Raw genomic sequence first — 16,874 nt, 5'->3', positions numbered from 1 at the left:
GTCTTTTGTGTTTCCATACAAATTTTAGGATTTTTTTTTCTAGTTTTGTGAAAAATGCCATGGTATTTTGATAAGAATTGCATTGAATCTGTAGATTGCCTTGGATAGTATGGTCATTTTAATAATATTAATTCTTCCAATCCGTGAGCATAGTATCTTTCCATTTGTTTGTGTCGCCTTGGATTTCTTTCATCAGTGTCTTATAGTTTTCCAAATATAGGTCTTTAACTGCCTTAGTTAGATTTATTCCTAGGTATTTCATTCTTTTTGATGTAATTGTTAATGGGATTATTTTTAAATTTCTCTGATAGTTTGTTATTAGTGTATAGAAATGCAACAGATTTCTGCATATTAATCTTGTATCCTGAAATTTTACTGAATTCATTGGTGAGTTCTAGTAGAAAGAAAATCTTTCGGATTTTCTACATATAGTATTGTGACATTTACAAACCGTGACAGTTTTAATTTTTCCTTTCCAATCTGGATTCCTTTTATTTCTTTTTCTTGTCCAATTGCTATGACTAGGACTTCCAATACTATGTTGCATAAAAGTGGCAAGTGTGGGCATTTATGTCTTATTCCTGATCTTAAAGAAAATGCTTTCACCTTTTCACTGTTGAGTATGATGTTGGCTATAGATTTGTCATATGTGGTGTTTATTATGTTGAGGTATGTTCCCTCTAGACCCAATGTTGAACATTTTTATCATAAATTAATGAATTTTATCAGAAGCTTTTTCTGCATCTTTTGAGATCATATAATTCTTATTCTTCAGTTTGTTAATATGGTGTATCACATTGATTGCTATGCAGATATTGAACCATTCTTGCATCCCTGGTGTGTGGTCCTATTAATGTATTGTTGAATTTGCTTTGCATATATTTTGTAGAGGATTTTTGCTTCTATGTTCATCAGTGATATTTGCCTGTAATTTTCTTTTTTTGTAGTGTCTGTCTGGTTTGGTATCAAGGTGATGCTGGCCTTGTAGAATGAGTTGGGAAGCGTTCTTTCCTGTTTAATTTTTTGGAATACTTTGAGAAGGATAGGCATTAGTTCCTTTTTAAATGTTCTGTGGAATTCACTTGTGAAGCCCACTGGTCCTGGACTTCTGTTTGTTGGGAGTTTTAAAATTAATAATTATAATTAGTCTGTTTGTATTTCTTCCTCCCTCAATCTTAGAAGATTGTACATTTCTAGGAATTTATCCATTTCTTCTAGATTGTCTTATTGGCATGTCATTGTAGTAATCTCTTACAGTCCTCTTATTTCTGAGGTTTCATTTGTAACTTCTTTTTCATTTCTGATTTTGTTTATTTGGGTCCTCTCTCTTTTTTTCCTTGATGAGTCTGACTACAGATTTATCTTTTCAAAGAACCAGCTCTAAGTTTCATTGATCTTTTCTATTGGTTTTTAGTCTCTATTTCATTAATTTCCACTCTGATCTTTATGACTTCTTTCCTTCTAACTTTGGGTTTTGTTTGCTTTTCATTTTCTGCTTCCTTCAGGTGTAAGGTTAGGTTGTTTATTTGAGATTTTTCTTGTTTCCTGAGGTAGGCATATATCACTATAAATTTCCTTCTTACAGATTTTTGGATTGTATGTTTCCATTTTCTTTTGTCTCCAAGTATTTTTTTATTTCCTCTTTGATTTCTTCCATGACCCCATTGGGTTTTGCTAGCATATTGTTTAGCCTCCATGTTTTGTGTTTTTTGCAGTTTTTTTCTTATAGTTGATTTCTTGTCTCATAGTACTGTGGTATGAGACTAGAGTTATCTTAAACTGTCCTCATTTTAAAAAATTTCTCTTTCTTTTTTCTGTTCAACTTGGGTGATTTCAACTATGTCTTCCAGATCACCTGTCTGTTCCTCTGTATCATCTAATCTGTTGATTCCTTCTAGTGTATTTTTTAGTTTCAGTTACTATTTGGTTCTTCTTTATATTTTCTATCTCTTCTTAAACTTCTCACTGTGGCCATTCATTCTTTCCCTGAGTTTGTTGAGCTTCTTTATGATCATTACCTTGAACTCTTTACTGGGTAGGTTGCTTATCTCCACTTCACTTAGTTCTTCTGGGATTTTATCTTTTCTTTTGTTTGGAACATGCTCCTTTGTCACCTCCTTTTGTTTACCTAATTTTCTGTGTTTATTTCTGTGAATTAGGTAGGTTGGTTACGTTTTTGATCTTGGAGGCGTAGGCTTGTGTAGGAGACATCCTATGGTGCCCAGCAGCACCAGAGTTATATGATCTAGGGATGTCCCTGTGGGCATGTTGGTAGGCAGGGCTGTCCCTGTCCCAGTTGGCTACCAGGCCTTGCCTCATGCAGAGGCTGTTGGCCACTGGTGGGCAAGGCTAGATCCCAGAGCGGCCAACTGAGTGGCCCTGGGGTTTCCTGAGGCTTATCTCAGCCTGCTGGTGGGTGGTGCCTGGTCCCGGTGCAGTTGACTTTGGGGCCTGGGGAGCCTTGGACTGCTGTCTGCAGGTGCTGGCAAGTCCCGGTACTGGTACTGGCTTGCTAGTATGTGGAGCAAGGGCCTTGAAACTCCTGGGGCTGGTGCCAGCCTGCTTGTGGGCAGAGCTGGATCCCAGTATGATCGGCTGTAGGGCCTGAGGTCCTGGGGCTGGTTCCAGTCTATTGGTAGGTGGTGCCAGGTCCTTGTGTGGCTTACTACAGGGCCGTGGGTCCAGGACTGGTCTCAGCCTGCTGGTAGTCAGGGTCATTTCGTCATGTAACTGGCTTGTCAGTGTGGGAGGTCCCAGGACTGTGGCCAACCTGCTGGTGGGTGGGACCGTGTCCCGGTGCAGATAGTCTAGACACCAAAATGGCCCTTGCCAGCACCAGTGTCCTCATGGTAGAACCTAAATGGCTCCCATAAATGGCTGCCACCAGCATCTATGTCCCCAGGGGGAGTTCTGGTGCCCTCCTGCCTCTCTGGCAGGCTTTTCCAAGTTCAACAAGTGGGACTGACTTAGGCTCCTTTCAAATTACTCCCTTTGTGCTGGGTCTAAGAGCATGTGAGATTTTGCTTGTGTTGTTTAAGAGCAGAGTTTCTGTTTCCTAAAGCCCTCTAGCTCTGTCTTATGCAAGTCCCACTGGCCTTCAAAGTCAGATGTTATGGGGGCTTATCTTCTGGTGTAATACTGCACTGGGGAGCCCAGTGTGGGGCTTGGACCCATCACTCCTTGGGGAGAACCTCTGCAATTGTGATTGTCCTCCCTTTTGTATGTCACCTACCTGGGGATGTGGGTCTTAACTATACTGTGTCTCTGCCCCTGCTACCCATCTCATTGTAGTTCCTTCTTGATAACTTTAGTTGTGGAAAATTTTTTCTTCTAGTCTTCAGGTCCTTCTCATTGTTAGTTCCTCTGTAAGTAGTTGTAATTTTGGTGTACCTGCGGGAGGAGGTGAGCTTCAGGTGTTTCTTCTCTGCCATGTTGACCACTCTGTTATATATAATCTTTTTGTTGTTATTGTTTATATTCTGAATATACTTGAGTGCGTTCAGCATTTGGATGATGTTTCTGTAAATATCACTCAGGTTTGAGATGGTTGAATAGTGTTGTTCAAAATTTCTATATTCTTATTAATTACTTTTTTCTTCTTGCTGTATCAATTGTGGAGAGCAGTTTGTTAAAATCTACAACTACAGGTATGATTGTCTATTTCTTCTTTTAGTTTTGCCAGTTTTTGCTTAATGAATTTTGAAGTTCTGTTGTTAGATGCATGAGTATTTACTATCATTAAGTCTCTCTTTTGGATTGATCCTCTTATTATTATGCATTGTCCCTCTTTTTTCCCAGTAACACTACTTGTCTTAAAGTTTACTTTTGGCATGATATCTTTTTTTTTCTTTTTTTGCGGTACGCAGGCCTCTCACTGTTATGGCTTCTCCCATTGCGGAGCACAGGCTCTGGACGCGCAGGCTCAGCGACCATGGCTCATAGGCCTAGCTGCTCCGCGGCATGTGGGATCTTCCTGGACCAGGGCACGAACCTGTGTCCCCTGCATTGGCAGACGGACTCTCAACCACTGTGCCACCAGGGAAGCCTGGCATGATATCTTTTAATTTTACTCTTCCAATCCCTTTACTTGCAGTGTATCTGTATCTTTATATTTCACATTGCTTCTTGTCAACACGATATAACTGTGTCTTGTTATAGACTGACCATCTGCATTTAAATGCTGACAGTCTGCCTTTTAATTAGAGAATTTAGTCCACTTACATTTAGTATGATTACTAATATGGTTGTGATAATTCCACCATCTTGTTATTTGTTTTCTGTTTATTCCATTTGATCTTTGTTCCTTTGTTTTTCCTTTCCTGCTTCCACTGTTTTCCTCTCTTATTGGCTTTTTAGATATATTTCTTGATATTATTAGTGGTTAATTTAGAGTTGTCCATTATGGTAGCCACTAGCCACATTAAAATTAAGTTTAAAATTCAATTCATCATTGCATTAGCTACATTTCAGGTGCCCAGTAGCCACATGTCCCCATTACTGGATTAGGCAATACAGATTACTGAAGAAAGTTATATTAGACAGCTCTCTAGAGATTATGATCAGGATTTATTTTGGTCAAAATTACCCCAGGTCAAGTGTGAAAAGAGCAATATTCTAGTCACAAGATGTGTGTTTTTGTTGTGTGTCTACTTCTGGTTAGTTTTGTATCTGTAGGCAACTGTCCCACTGCTCTTAGCCTCAGTTTTCTTTTCTAAAATGTGGGGATAATAATTCCTGCTTTTTCTGCTTCATGGAGTGCTTGTGGAAAAGAAAACTATAAAATGGTAACATTCTTTATAAAAGTTAAAGCAGTTTTCAAAAAAAAAATTAACTGATTACTTTCTGTGTTTTGTTTGCTTTTTTAGGCTGCTGACAGAACTGGAGTCTCCTTCTTGGTGGCCCTTTAGCTTCAAGCTTTGGAAGATGCCATCAGAAACAAAGCCCAAGTTGGACGCCTCAATGGCTAGTTCCAAAGCTTTGGGAAAAGAAGGGATAGTAATCAAAATTCCTGCTGTTATTTCCCAAAAAACAGAATCTCATGTTAAACCAGGAAGGCTCACCGTCCTTGTTTCTGGGTTGGAAATCCACAACTCAGATTCTTTGCTCATGCACAGATTTGAAAGAGAAGAAGTAGATGACATCAAGGTTCATACACCTTATGAAATTAGCATCCGCCAGCGGTTCATTGGGAAGCCAGATATAGCTTATCGTTTGATATCTGCCAAGATGCCGGAGGTTATCCCCATTTTGGAAGTGCAGTTCAGCAGGAAGATCGAGTTTTTAGAAGATGCCTTGATGCTCAGAAGCACTAGAACCTCTCCCCTAGCAGAGAAGGGCTACTCAGTCTGGCATGCAGGTGAGTGATCATCAAAGCAGTCTGTGCACAAGACCTCTAAAGTCACAGTCAAACTCAACACACCCATGGTGCGTTACCATGATGCATCACATAGAGCAACTGCCGGTTTCAGCTCACTAGTGACTACCTATTTGTAAATAAAAATAATTTCAGACCATTTTCCTTAGTATTTGCCATCTGAATCTCAAATCACTGAGGTTTATCATACACTTGAGAGCTGTGCCTTTTCAAATAGGTCAGAAATACTTTTGGTGATGCTTTCAGAACAAAGGAAAGCTCCAGGTTAGTTGTTTTCACCGCTTTCCTCTGTTTGATTTGAGAACCAACACTTTAGGGTCTTAACTGGCATCCCCACCTGCTCTGGTGTGTCTCCAGTTCCTTCCCCTGACCCAGCATCACACTCGGTTTTCTTGGCACTTAATTGAGGTATTCCCAGCCCATCTTCCAGATATGCATTTGGATATCAGAATTCTTGAAAACTATGCAGCACAGTTTTTGTGGTTTTTTTTTTTTTTTTTTTTTTTTTTTACCATCCCAGAAGTATTGTGAAACCCTTGCTTTTCTTGGCATTGTGGCTGCAATATCCTCTTTTAGGTCTCTGTGGGGCATAGAGGGTATAGCTGAGTTTGGCCTGAGGTTCGAGTGTGGGTGGCAGGACATGTGGATATGTCCCCAGGTCCCAGACTCCTCCCTAGCATAGTATAACTTGGTGGTATCTGACTTCTCAGTTTTGCCATTCTGACGGATGTTAAGTGGTATCTTAAAGGTATTTTTATTTTTTTGATTGATTGTGAGGTGGAGCATCTGACACCTTTTAGTTGCTTTTTGGTCCCACAGATTTTGCTCTGTGGGTTGCTTGTTCTGTTTTGTTTTGTTTTGTTTTCCTACTGGGCTTTTTTTTTTTTTTTTCCTCTCTGATTTGCAGGAGTTCATTATTCATTCTAGATATTCATCCCTTGTTGACTTTAGAAGCTACCAATACTTCTCCTAGACTGTCAGCTTCCATTACAGAAATCTTTAATTTTGCTGTGGTTAGATTTACCATTTTTCCCCTTAAGTTTATTTTTGAGCCCTGCTTAAGGAATCCCAAAGTCATAAAATATTCTAATACTAGCATTATAGGTGACATTACTTGTATGTTATAGTGATTTTTCTAACAAGTAATAGTCTTTTCTTATTAACTTCGATTGCTAGAGTTTGTTTAAAGTAAGAGATATGTTTGTTACTATTCCAGTTCCTTTTCTTTTTTCCTCTTAAGTGATTGATTTCAATTCCAATATGTAATCTGTTTCCCTAACATGTGAATATTTTGATGTTATTCTAGATGACTTCAAGTTTCAAAAAGAAATTACTTGATAATAGATTGGTTCCATAAGTATCAAAATGTTGGCAATGTTAATGTAAAAACTTAATTTAGAAACTTACTTTCTTAGTTTAGAAACTTACATTTCCAGATTTTTCTTTGGCCCTTCATTAAGGCAGGACTCAGAAGCTGGCCCATAAAAGGGCCAAGAAGGGTACACTGTACCAGCTAACATAAGATCCTGACCAGAAGGGCCCTTCAGGAAAGGCCATTTGCAAGCTCAGCTGGGTAGCCTCTCTGATACCCCAAGTCTCTGAGTCCCCCTCACTGCTGTTTTCCTCTGGGAGGAGCCTCAGCAGTGAGAGGAAGGAGGAGGCCCTGGCTGGTGGGACCAGATGCAGAGCACCATGGGCTGTTGGTTCTGACAGTGCTGTTGGAGAATCCCTCTGTGCCAGGCGTGGTGCCAGGTACCCACAGTCCTGAAAACAATCTTTCTTCTTATGGAGCTCTACCACATTCGTGGGTTTTATGTTAGGCATGGTGGTTTCAGAGAGAGAACACAGCATAGAATGTTACAAATGAGACGGCAGATGCGAGCATGTCATGTGTGTCACAGAAAGTCACACTGTACAAGTGAGAAGAGTGCAAGCTTGCTGTGCCTTGCTGTCATGGAGGGTGGGTCCCAAGGAAGATGGGACGGTAAGCTCTGACTCCAAGCATACAGGTGGCAGATGGGGCTAGAGAGGAGGGAGTGAGTGCCAGGGCCTCTGCAGCCATAATCAGACCGCAGGAAGCTGAGTGAGTGCAAATTCTTCAGGGCCACCCATCAGGAAGGGGAAAATGAACCTCTTGTGCACAAGCTGAGGCTGCTGACCAGAGGCTGAACGTCTTTTTCCTCAGGGAAGCTGCAGATCTACTTTTAAGGTTTTTCAGCTGATTGAACCAGGCCCACTGGATTGTCTAGGACAGGCTCCCTTCACTAAAGTCAGCTGACTGATATCCTTCACCACGTCTACAAATATCTTCCCAGTAACACCTAGATTAGGGTTGGATTGAATAACGGGGGGACTATGGCCTCACCCATCACAGTAACGGATTGTATATGTATGGAATGAGCTGAGCCGCATCCACAGTGACAGATGGGTTTTCATCTCAGTGCTAACTTTAGCCTGTGGGTAGGATCCCTACAGTGTGTCTGAGTCTGGACTGAGCATGAAGTGCCATCCTCCCCTGGTGAAGCCTCCCTGCATAGGTGAGGCAGGTGTACCTTACAGCTGTGGATTTGGAGAGGTACAGGTGACAAGGAGTTATGTTTGGAAGAAGCCGGCATGCTGAGTTCAGTAAGCAAGATGGTATCTCATTTGCTTGGAACTTCACAGTAATCCTGCACAAGCCCAGCAATGAGAACTTACTTCTCATGGTTACCTCTCTTGTTATATCTGTCAGCACCTCTGTTTTTACTGTTCTGCACTGGAAACTACAGAAACAGTGGAGGTAGAAACCATGACTTTGACATCTCAGAAACATATTTCTCTCCTCGATGAGCTATTTTGGTAAATTGTGTGGCCAGAAGGTGGCGGTCTAGTAACAGGGGACCAGTGTTAGGAACCAGTGTCCTAGAAGAACTTTCCAGAGACCTCTGTAGTAATGTATAGAGTAGACAGGTTGAGGGCATGGGGTGGCCAGGCCGGGACTGGGGGAGGAAGAGAGTCTCCTGGGCTTCAAGGGCTGGAAATGATACAGGTGGTCAGATCCCACCTTAAGGAAGAGCAGTTGCAAATTGCTGTTTTTCTGGGTAGTATCTTTAAAATAATATTTTAAATTTTAGGATAGTTTCAGACTTGAGAAAAAGTTGTGAGGATAGCACAGAGAGTTCCCATGTCTCCCACACCCAGTTTTCTCTATTCTTGTCATCTTACATTAGTATCGTTCATTGTCACAACTAATGAGCCTGTATTGATACACCTTTATTCACTAAAGTCCATATTTTATTCAGATTTCCTTATGTTTTACTGTTCCAGAATCCCATCCAGGATCCCACATGATATTTCGGCATTTCATCTCCTTGGACTCTTCTTGACTGTTACAGTTTCTCAGACTCTCTTTGCTTTGATGATCTTGATGATCTTCAGGAGTAGTGGTCAGGTTTTTGTAGACTCTCCCCTAGTTGGACTTTGTGTCATGTTGTCTCATGATCCACTGGGGTGATGGGTTTTGGGAGGAAGCCCACAAAGCTCTTATCATATAAGAGCAAGGTCCGTGCATAGCATTTTTAAAGAGTTTTTTGGTACTGATTTGTTTTCACTGTTTGCGAACTGTCGCCTTCTGAGAGGGGCCTTCTCTGACCACCTAATTTAAGAGGACTAGTTTCCCATTCACTGATCCTATAGAAATCTTGCCTAGCACTTGCCCTCTGGTGCTGGCACCCTCTGGTTTGCTGTTCAACTTCCCACACTGGGATGTGTGCTTTAGAATCAGACACAAGCCTGTCTTTTCTCACCCCGTCTCCAGCACCCAGGACAGGCCCAGGTAACCAGAAGGCACACACATCTCTGTGTAATGATGAATAAACTTCTGAGGCATTGAAGTCTCTGCATAGGGTCATTAATTTAAGATCATCTTTTGAAATAGTAAAGTTCTGACCCTGGGACACAGCACCATGCTGACCACCAGCAGACTCCATGTGGTCACTAGGACACAAGCACTGCACTGACTTCAGACAAGCCCCATGTTATTAGTTTATTAGGGCACGGTGACCCCCTGACTATCAACAGACCCCCGGAGAGCTGCTTGGCCATCACCCCACGTGATCCCTTCCAAGGACCCATGAGTCAGTTGAGACTACTGTCTCTCTCAATTTCAGCTTTCTCTCTGTTACACTTCCTGTTGTATTGAGGATATGGGGCGTTTTGTGTTTTTTTCTGAAAGGGCTTCCCACCCCATTTACATAAGCTGCTGGATCCATCCCTGGGTAGAGTAGGCATTTTCCTGTGTCATCAATGGGGCGTATGGGGCCCAGAGACAGGGAGACAGATTTGCTCAAGGCTGGACAGGCTTGGAGCAGTTTTTCTGCTCCCAGGTCAGGCCCTGGTGATCTTTGTTTGGTCTGAACTTGCAATGAGATCAGGAGTCTATGTCTGATGCACAAAGGAGACTGGCGTCCCAGTGCTGCCCCTGCCAGCGCAGTCCTTACTCAGGGTTTCCCTCGATGCCTCCTTGTTCTTGGAAAGTGGAATCATCTGTAAGGTAGCATGTAGCTTGCACAATTTGTGATTATTTTGTTTAACTGAGATAACTAATGACTTTTGAGACAAAAACCATCTTATACTGAACTAAATTAATTTTTTCAGAAGATATTTCAAAGCATTGAAGTAACCGAGTCAGCAACCCAAGTCTCAACACAGAGTTCGTGGGGGTGGCCAAGTTTTGCATTAGGCAGGATCCTGCTGATCCCACAGCTCGTTGTGAAAAACATCTCTCATTAGTATATTCCAGGAAGAAAAATCTTCAGTTTTGGTTTTCTGGTTGCTTAAGTAATCCCATTTGTTAAACATTCAAAAATAGTATGTCTCTACCTGTAATGTAGTTGTAGGTGTTGAAATGGAAACCAGAGTGACAGTGCAGGAGCACAGTGCTGGGCACAAGTGTGAATTAGACATGGGCCGCGCTCTCAGAGAAGCTAGTCGGGGAGATCCCAGTTTGAAAAGATGCTGAAAAAGATAAACAGCAGTGCAGTACCAAGCAAGTTACTGTCGAAAGTGTGTAAACTGAATGGTACCGGGACAGATGCGGGAAGATTGCTGCTAAAGGAAGGGCTGAGTGGAGAACATATCTCCAAACTTGGGCTAGAGGACATCTGTCTGCATGACACGTGCAGAGCGGGGGCATGGTGGGCATGCTGGGGTCAGGGTGCCGGGGTGGCTGGAACAGGAGTCTGCAGGATCAGGAGCAGACTAGGAAGGAGGAGGGTATAGGCTAAATGAGGAGTTTGCTTTCACCCACTAGGCCATAGAACCACTGTTAACATAGACACGTGAAGTGCACTTTGCCATCATGTTATCACTGATAGTGTTTTAATGTCAGGTATGTTAGTTGGCCTTTCCTTTAGGCTAATAATATCTAGTAGAACATGTCCTCTGTTGTCTGGTTTGGCTCTGATGGTGTTCTATTGCTGTTTTAGAAAAGTGCTTTTCATTATGTAACATCTTAGTGACATTTAGATCATGTAAGACCAACCGGCTGTGATTTGTATGCTATGGAAAGTTCTGTGCTGATTAGTAAGCCCTTAGGATGTTGGAGTAGTGGCACTTTGGAGATTCCAGGACACAGGTTGTAAAATCAATTTGTTTGGTTGCAACCAGCTTTTATATAAAGAATAGAAGAGAAAAGCACATCTGACTACATGGTGTGTACTAAGGTTTTTGTCTTGTGAAACTTTTTCAGACCTCCAGGGTGCTTGTACGGGTGTAGCAGTTCTGTATAGGAAGCACTTCGCACAGTGGTGCACAGTTAAAGGGCACGAAGACTCTCACAAAGGGCCTCCTGCCTAGTGGAAATGGGCCTGGGGAGGGCTCAGGCCCGCAGTGTGGAACCCTCGGGTCTTGCCTTCATGCAGGTTTTGCTTCGCATCAACTGGTTCCTGAACTCACTCCATCTGGCCAAGACCCTTTTCCTCTCTAGGATCCCAAGAAACATGCTTTCTTGTCGTCATGTCTTCTTTGCTCAGCTAGGTAATCTCAGGGAGTGTTAATTTGTAAGAAATTTTTTGAGAAATAAGAATAAGGGGATGTTTGTGTACCTGTTGGAGGTGGCTGGTCTCTCCCCGGGGAGGAGGGGCTTGTGCAGTTGGTGCGTCCTGGATTCACCACCTGGGTTCCTGCTGTTCTGGTCCAGCAAGAGCTTTACCCCAAGATGGATTTCCTTTCCTAACAATGCATTTATCAGTTGCTCCAGGCTGCTCGGATGAAAGGCAGCTCTGCTGACTGCCACTAGGGTCCTAGGAAGGAAGTGGGGTGTCCTGTTTTTGCCCTCCCATTTTGCTGAAGCAGAGAAATCTGCCCAAAGGAGTTGGTGCTGGAATCCACACTGCTGGTTTTCACCCCGGTATGCTTTCAGCTTTCCAGCATCCTAATAAATAAACATGGCTATATTGACACATCTGAAGTGGTCTGTATTATGGAGAAAAGCAGGTGACAGACTCTAATCTATGCTCTTATCTGGGCCATACAGTGCCAGGGTTGCAGATGGAGGCAGCTCTTTAAATAAAGGATTATCACTGTTCCTTGCCAAGCTGCTCTTCTGCTTCTCAGCAAGACTACCCAGGCATAGATGTGTGAATGGAAACACCCCTGAGCAATGCCTTGCCACGTGCAGCAGTCTGGCTCACCCCTACTTCAGTACAGCTCCACATTCAACTTTGCTTGACTTGACTAGCTGACCATTTCGTGTGCTCTCTGGAACCACAGTGTTTTGTGGGGTAATCAGAAGGTAATGCAGTTCCTAGTATTGTATTTCATGTACATTTCACCAGGGCTCAACAAGTATTATGTTTCACACTCCAATCTGTTGTCCTCTCAAAAAAAAAAAAAATCACTCCTGGATAAAGCATCTTTCGTCTAAAAGCCAGTTATAGAACTAGATCCTGAGTATTTACAGTGTTGCACACTCTGATCAGTGTGGGGTAAGGAAGCAGCCCTGGATTGAGGTAGAAGGCAAGGCTCAGGCAGATCCCACATTCAGTCAGCTCAGCAGAGGTTCAGAGAGGTGGACTCACCACTCCCGCAAACACAGAAGCTCTAAACCAGTAGATGCCTGGGAATACACTTTGTCAACCCAAAGAGCTCTGACGGTCTTAAACACCTCTTTTTGTAAAGTTCTGAATGCCCTTGCATTGTTCACACCTTCTAGAAGATGCCACCTTGTTTGACTTTCCATTTCAGCATCTGGGCTGATGGACCGTGCCATGCACTGTGAGCCCTCCTCAGGGAGCCAGGAAGGGAGGCCACTTCAGCTACAGATGAGCGAACCGTTAATTTCCGAGGGGGACAGCCAGGAACTGAGACAGGTAACATGCATTCGTAGTGTCATGTCCTCCCCTGCAGGCAACTCACTTCTCTTTCTTGCCTAAAAACAACTCTCCACTGATTTATGCTTGCCTGTCACCTGCACGGAAATGCTGGGACATCCACCTGATTTGCTCAGCTCCCTATAGCTTGAGGAAGGGTGGTGCCCATTCTGAGTCCTTGTGTTTTGTGGCATGCAGACACACATAGCATTCCTGTGCACACACAGTGGTCTTGGCAGCTGCCTATGCCTGTTGTACATGTGTGTATGTCTGTACATGTGGGCTCAGATGCACATGTAGGCTGTGCATGATGTGTGTGTCCAGGTGGGCTCTACACGTACATGTATGCATGTGTGGTGTGTGTACTGTGTACACACATGTGCAGCACCTGTATGTGTGTGCCATCTGTGTGTGCACTACCTGGGCATGTACAGTTGAGGGCACTTGCTCTCAAGTGCTCAACACAGGTTCTTGCGGAGGCTTGCCACTTTTTGTCCAGGAAGTTGAAATTTAAACAATGTTTGATAGAAATACTTGCAACTTATCTTCCTATGTTAATGCTGGACAACACAGTGGCCTTTTCTTTTTCCTTTTTTAATAATTATGTAGCAAATACCTAGACTTTATATCATTTCATTCATAAATATTTCAGTATGTAGGTTTAAAAGATAAGAACCGTTTTAAAAAATCAGCACAATACCATACTCGCCTTAAAAAAGTAAAAAGTAAATTCCCTGGTATCATCAGACATCAAGCCAGTGCTCACATTTCCCTAGTTAGCTCATTTAGGAAAATGTGTTACATGTTTATTCAGATCAGGATCCTCATGAGGCCCGTATGTTGCATTTAGTGAAGTGCCTTTAATGCGTAGCTTTCTTTCCTCTGTCATCTTGTCTTTTTCCTTTGCAGTTTATTTGATGAAAAAACTAAATTGTTCCTCTGTCAAGATTTTGCAGCTTGCATCTTCCTGACTTGGTTTCCCCAGCTCCCAGCAGGTGGTGAACTGCCTGCTCTCTGCCCTGGTAGTCCTGTAGGTCGGTTTGTAGCTCTAGAGGCTCCATCAGATTCAGGCTCCATTTTGGAGAGACTGTTTCATTGGTGGCAACCCACACTTAACATCAAGGCATACAAGAGACTGTATGTCTTTTAAACCTGTTTTTAAATAATTTTATTCTATGTGTCTGCATAGGCATAGACTCCTTTAAGCTCAGCCTTTTCCATTTTGGGAAAACAGTGTTCATCATTTGCTATGGGATATTTTAAATATACATGATTTGTCACTTTTTCCTTCTGATCTAACTTTTAATCACTTTTAGTAATGACACAGAGACATGCCGCTTTCTAGCTGCAACTAACAAATTCTGCGGGTTGCTAATCATTTCTTTTGATAGGCTTAGTGACTCCAGAACACTGCAGATCTTGTCTGCCTTGGGGCTTGAGAAACCCTCATACTATAAAGGCAAACTTAACCTGTTCTCATGAAAGTGGGTAAGAGTGCATATAGGCCTCAGGCTGGTAGGATCTGAGACCCTCCTCTCCCACCCTCCAATGAAGGTGTCTGTGGCTGAGATGAGCTCTTCTATGGCCCACAGTTGTGTTGAGGCTGAAGCAAGAACATGGGTTTTTCATGGGAAATGTAGGAATTTTATCTCTTAATTCTAGTGGTGGCCATGTAGTTTGAGAGGTCCTTTGCAATTTCAAATAACCAGTCTCTACTACCATGTATATACAATGTGCCCTTCCCCTAAAAGCTGTGATAGAATGGGAGAGGTCAGGATGAATGCACCAACAGCTGTGAGTAGAATAAGATTCCTCAGTGACCACTGAGGTCACCATTCTTTCCCATGAAAGTGTGTTTCTTATGTGGTTGGTCCTGACTGTCATCAACAAGTCTTAGTGAGCCCTGTGGCGTCCATGCTGGGAACAGCAGATGCCATGGTCATGAATCAGGATGCTGGCTTCGGGGCAGAGGACAGGGTGATCCCTGAGCAGTTAGGTTGGGAAGACCCACCCACAGGAGGGGCAGGGCTTTGTGCTAGTTAGCTGCCTCATTCTTCTTCCCTGCAGGGAGAACCTAATTTCATAAGAGATTGTCCTTTTGAGGTAAAACACATGTTTCATATTTAGAGAATTGTGAGCTGTGTAGTTGAAGCTCAAGCATAGGTAGGAATGAGTTAAATTTCTGGGGAAAATGAAAATGCAAGAAAATCTCCCTCCATTCATCTGTGGTTTCTGTTGCAGATGCTATTAAAGTCATTACGTGGAAATGGGTTTTGGTGACTTAAACTGCAGTTGGGGTGCTAGAGAGAGGATTTGCCGTGATTTCCTCAGGGAGCAGCCGTGCTTAGTGCAGTGCGCCAGCTCCCTCTGTGCTGGGACCCTGGAGCGGGCATGTGGGCTGCGGTTAGGCCCAATCTGCTGCGTAGCTGTGGCTGTCCACCATCCGCTGTGGGAGGGCACGTGGTGGAGAAGGCTGGGAGAGGAATCAGAGTCCCTCAGATGGGTTTGGCAGAATCCCTCAAATCATTTCCAGTGTCTGATGTGCTAACCTTTCCTGCCTCAGAACTCCTGCTCTTTCGTTACTAAGTCTGTGGCTACCATATATTTGATACAACATTTGGAAGTGATAAAACAAAAAGCAGCGTGGCTCTTCCTGAGGACATTGCAGTTTTACATAAAGTTTCTTCATAACTTCTTAGTCTGCACTTCTGTGTCTTGTCCTTCGTTTGGTGTTATTTCATCCTGCCTCCCTCTTTCACCAAGAAGGAATCAGAATGAAAAGCTGACCCAGGTCTGGTCTCATGGTTTTATCAGGCTCTGCCACAGCCCTGGCACTGGGAACAGCAGGGAAGGAAGACTTGCCCTGGATGGTCTCATCATTTCCAATAAAGAGGGATGCACAGAGTGTGGATTCATGGCAAGTTTTTAGGTCATAGTTTTGAACTTTCTGTTTGATTATATTTGGCATTTAGTTTGCCTACTCTATGTGGTATCTTTATAAACAATAAATGAAAAACACAAAAATTAAAAACTGAGGCGATTAATTCAGTTCAGTCAGAAAGTTCGTTTACTGGAAAACCTAGCTAGTCAGCTGGCATGAGGAGAAGAGTTTATTGAAAAGGCAGCCCTACGGATGCCTGTGCTGGGGAGATGAGTGAGGCCCAGGGCTTTTGTCTCTGTGTTGCTTAGCAGAGCCAAGTTCCACATGTATCTGCACTGGCAATTCACCGGATCTCTCCTGAAATAATTCTAGGCCGGAAAGGATGCTGTGGTTCTCTACTTGCTGTGAAACTATCTTACGAAATTAATGTCCTTTTCTTTCCTTTTTTTTTTTTTTAAACAAATATATTCATTTTCACGTTCTTTTCCATTATGGTTTATTATAAAATAATCTTATTTTCTTTTTTTAGAAATTATAGAATACATTTCATCTTCAGTAACTCCACCATTCTGGTCTTTCCCCCTGTACTTTGTTCCCAGTTATTTAAATTTGTCCCAATTCATCTGTCTCCTCTCCTAGTCAGGGAAAAAAAAAACCTGTCATTTCTTGCATACCTAATCTATGTAAAAGAATTGTGTTTAACAAGTGTTCTTCAGCCTAAACTAAATGTCTGAATCAGTGAATTATTTAGCGGTGGCTTCAGTGAGTTATTTGGAGAAGAAAGCAGATCTGGGTTTCCTTGGATAATTGTCAGGACAAAGTCATGAGATAATGAGCAAGGGGTGATATCCATGATGCTTCTCATCAGTGTGGCAATGGACTAGACCACACTTCAGGAATGCAGATTCCAGAATGATACTTCTTAGGAGGGAGGGGATAGCTAAACTGGTGGGCCCTTAAAAGTAGAAAGGCAAGGGCAATGCACTCCAGCTATAGGACCACCGAACAGTGCTGGGACGGTGTGCAGACACCTTTGTTGGAGTGGGCTCTGTGGAGGGGTCTGGGGACAGAGAGCTGGATATGTCCACTCACTTATCAGTACCTTCATTTAGTCTGGGTTTTGTCCTGTAAGCAGTTTAGAATCATTGAAGATTTTTAAGCAAGGAGTCATGAGATAATTTCAGATTTTTACCCGTTCTCCTCAGGTTCTCCTATTGTCCTCTGCTGCCTTCTGAATCTTTTTCAGACTGTATCATTTCATTCATTAATT

General features: G+C 42.8%; 1 protein-coding gene across 4 annotated transcripts in view; it reads left to right on the top strand.

Moving 5' to 3' along the window:
- SNAP47 (synaptosome associated protein 47) overlaps window positions 1-16,874 on the top strand; it is a 65,890-nt gene that overhangs the window by 32,266 nt on the left and 16,750 nt on the right. For 2 of the 4 annotated variants that reach the window (XM_059060538.2, XM_067032196.1), the window contains 2 exons: window positions 4,866-5,356; window positions 12,599-12,723. In XM_059060538.2, coding sequence (XP_058916521.1) covers window positions 4,866-5,356; window positions 12,599-12,723 — 616 coding nt within the window. Of the gene's footprint in view, window positions 1-4,865; window positions 5,357-12,598; window positions 12,724-13,632; window positions 13,700-16,874 lie in introns of those variants that run through there. The other 2 variants (XM_067032197.1, XM_067032198.1) reach the window with 2 other exon arrangements.

Source organism: Kogia breviceps, chromosome 4, assembly GCF_026419965.1.
Source record: "Kogia breviceps isolate mKogBre1 chromosome 4, mKogBre1 haplotype 1, whole genome shotgun sequence".
Classification (NCBI taxonomy): domain Eukaryota; kingdom Metazoa; phylum Chordata; class Mammalia; order Artiodactyla; family Physeteridae; genus Kogia; species Kogia breviceps.
This window is presented reverse-complemented; position numbering and strand designations above follow the sequence as displayed.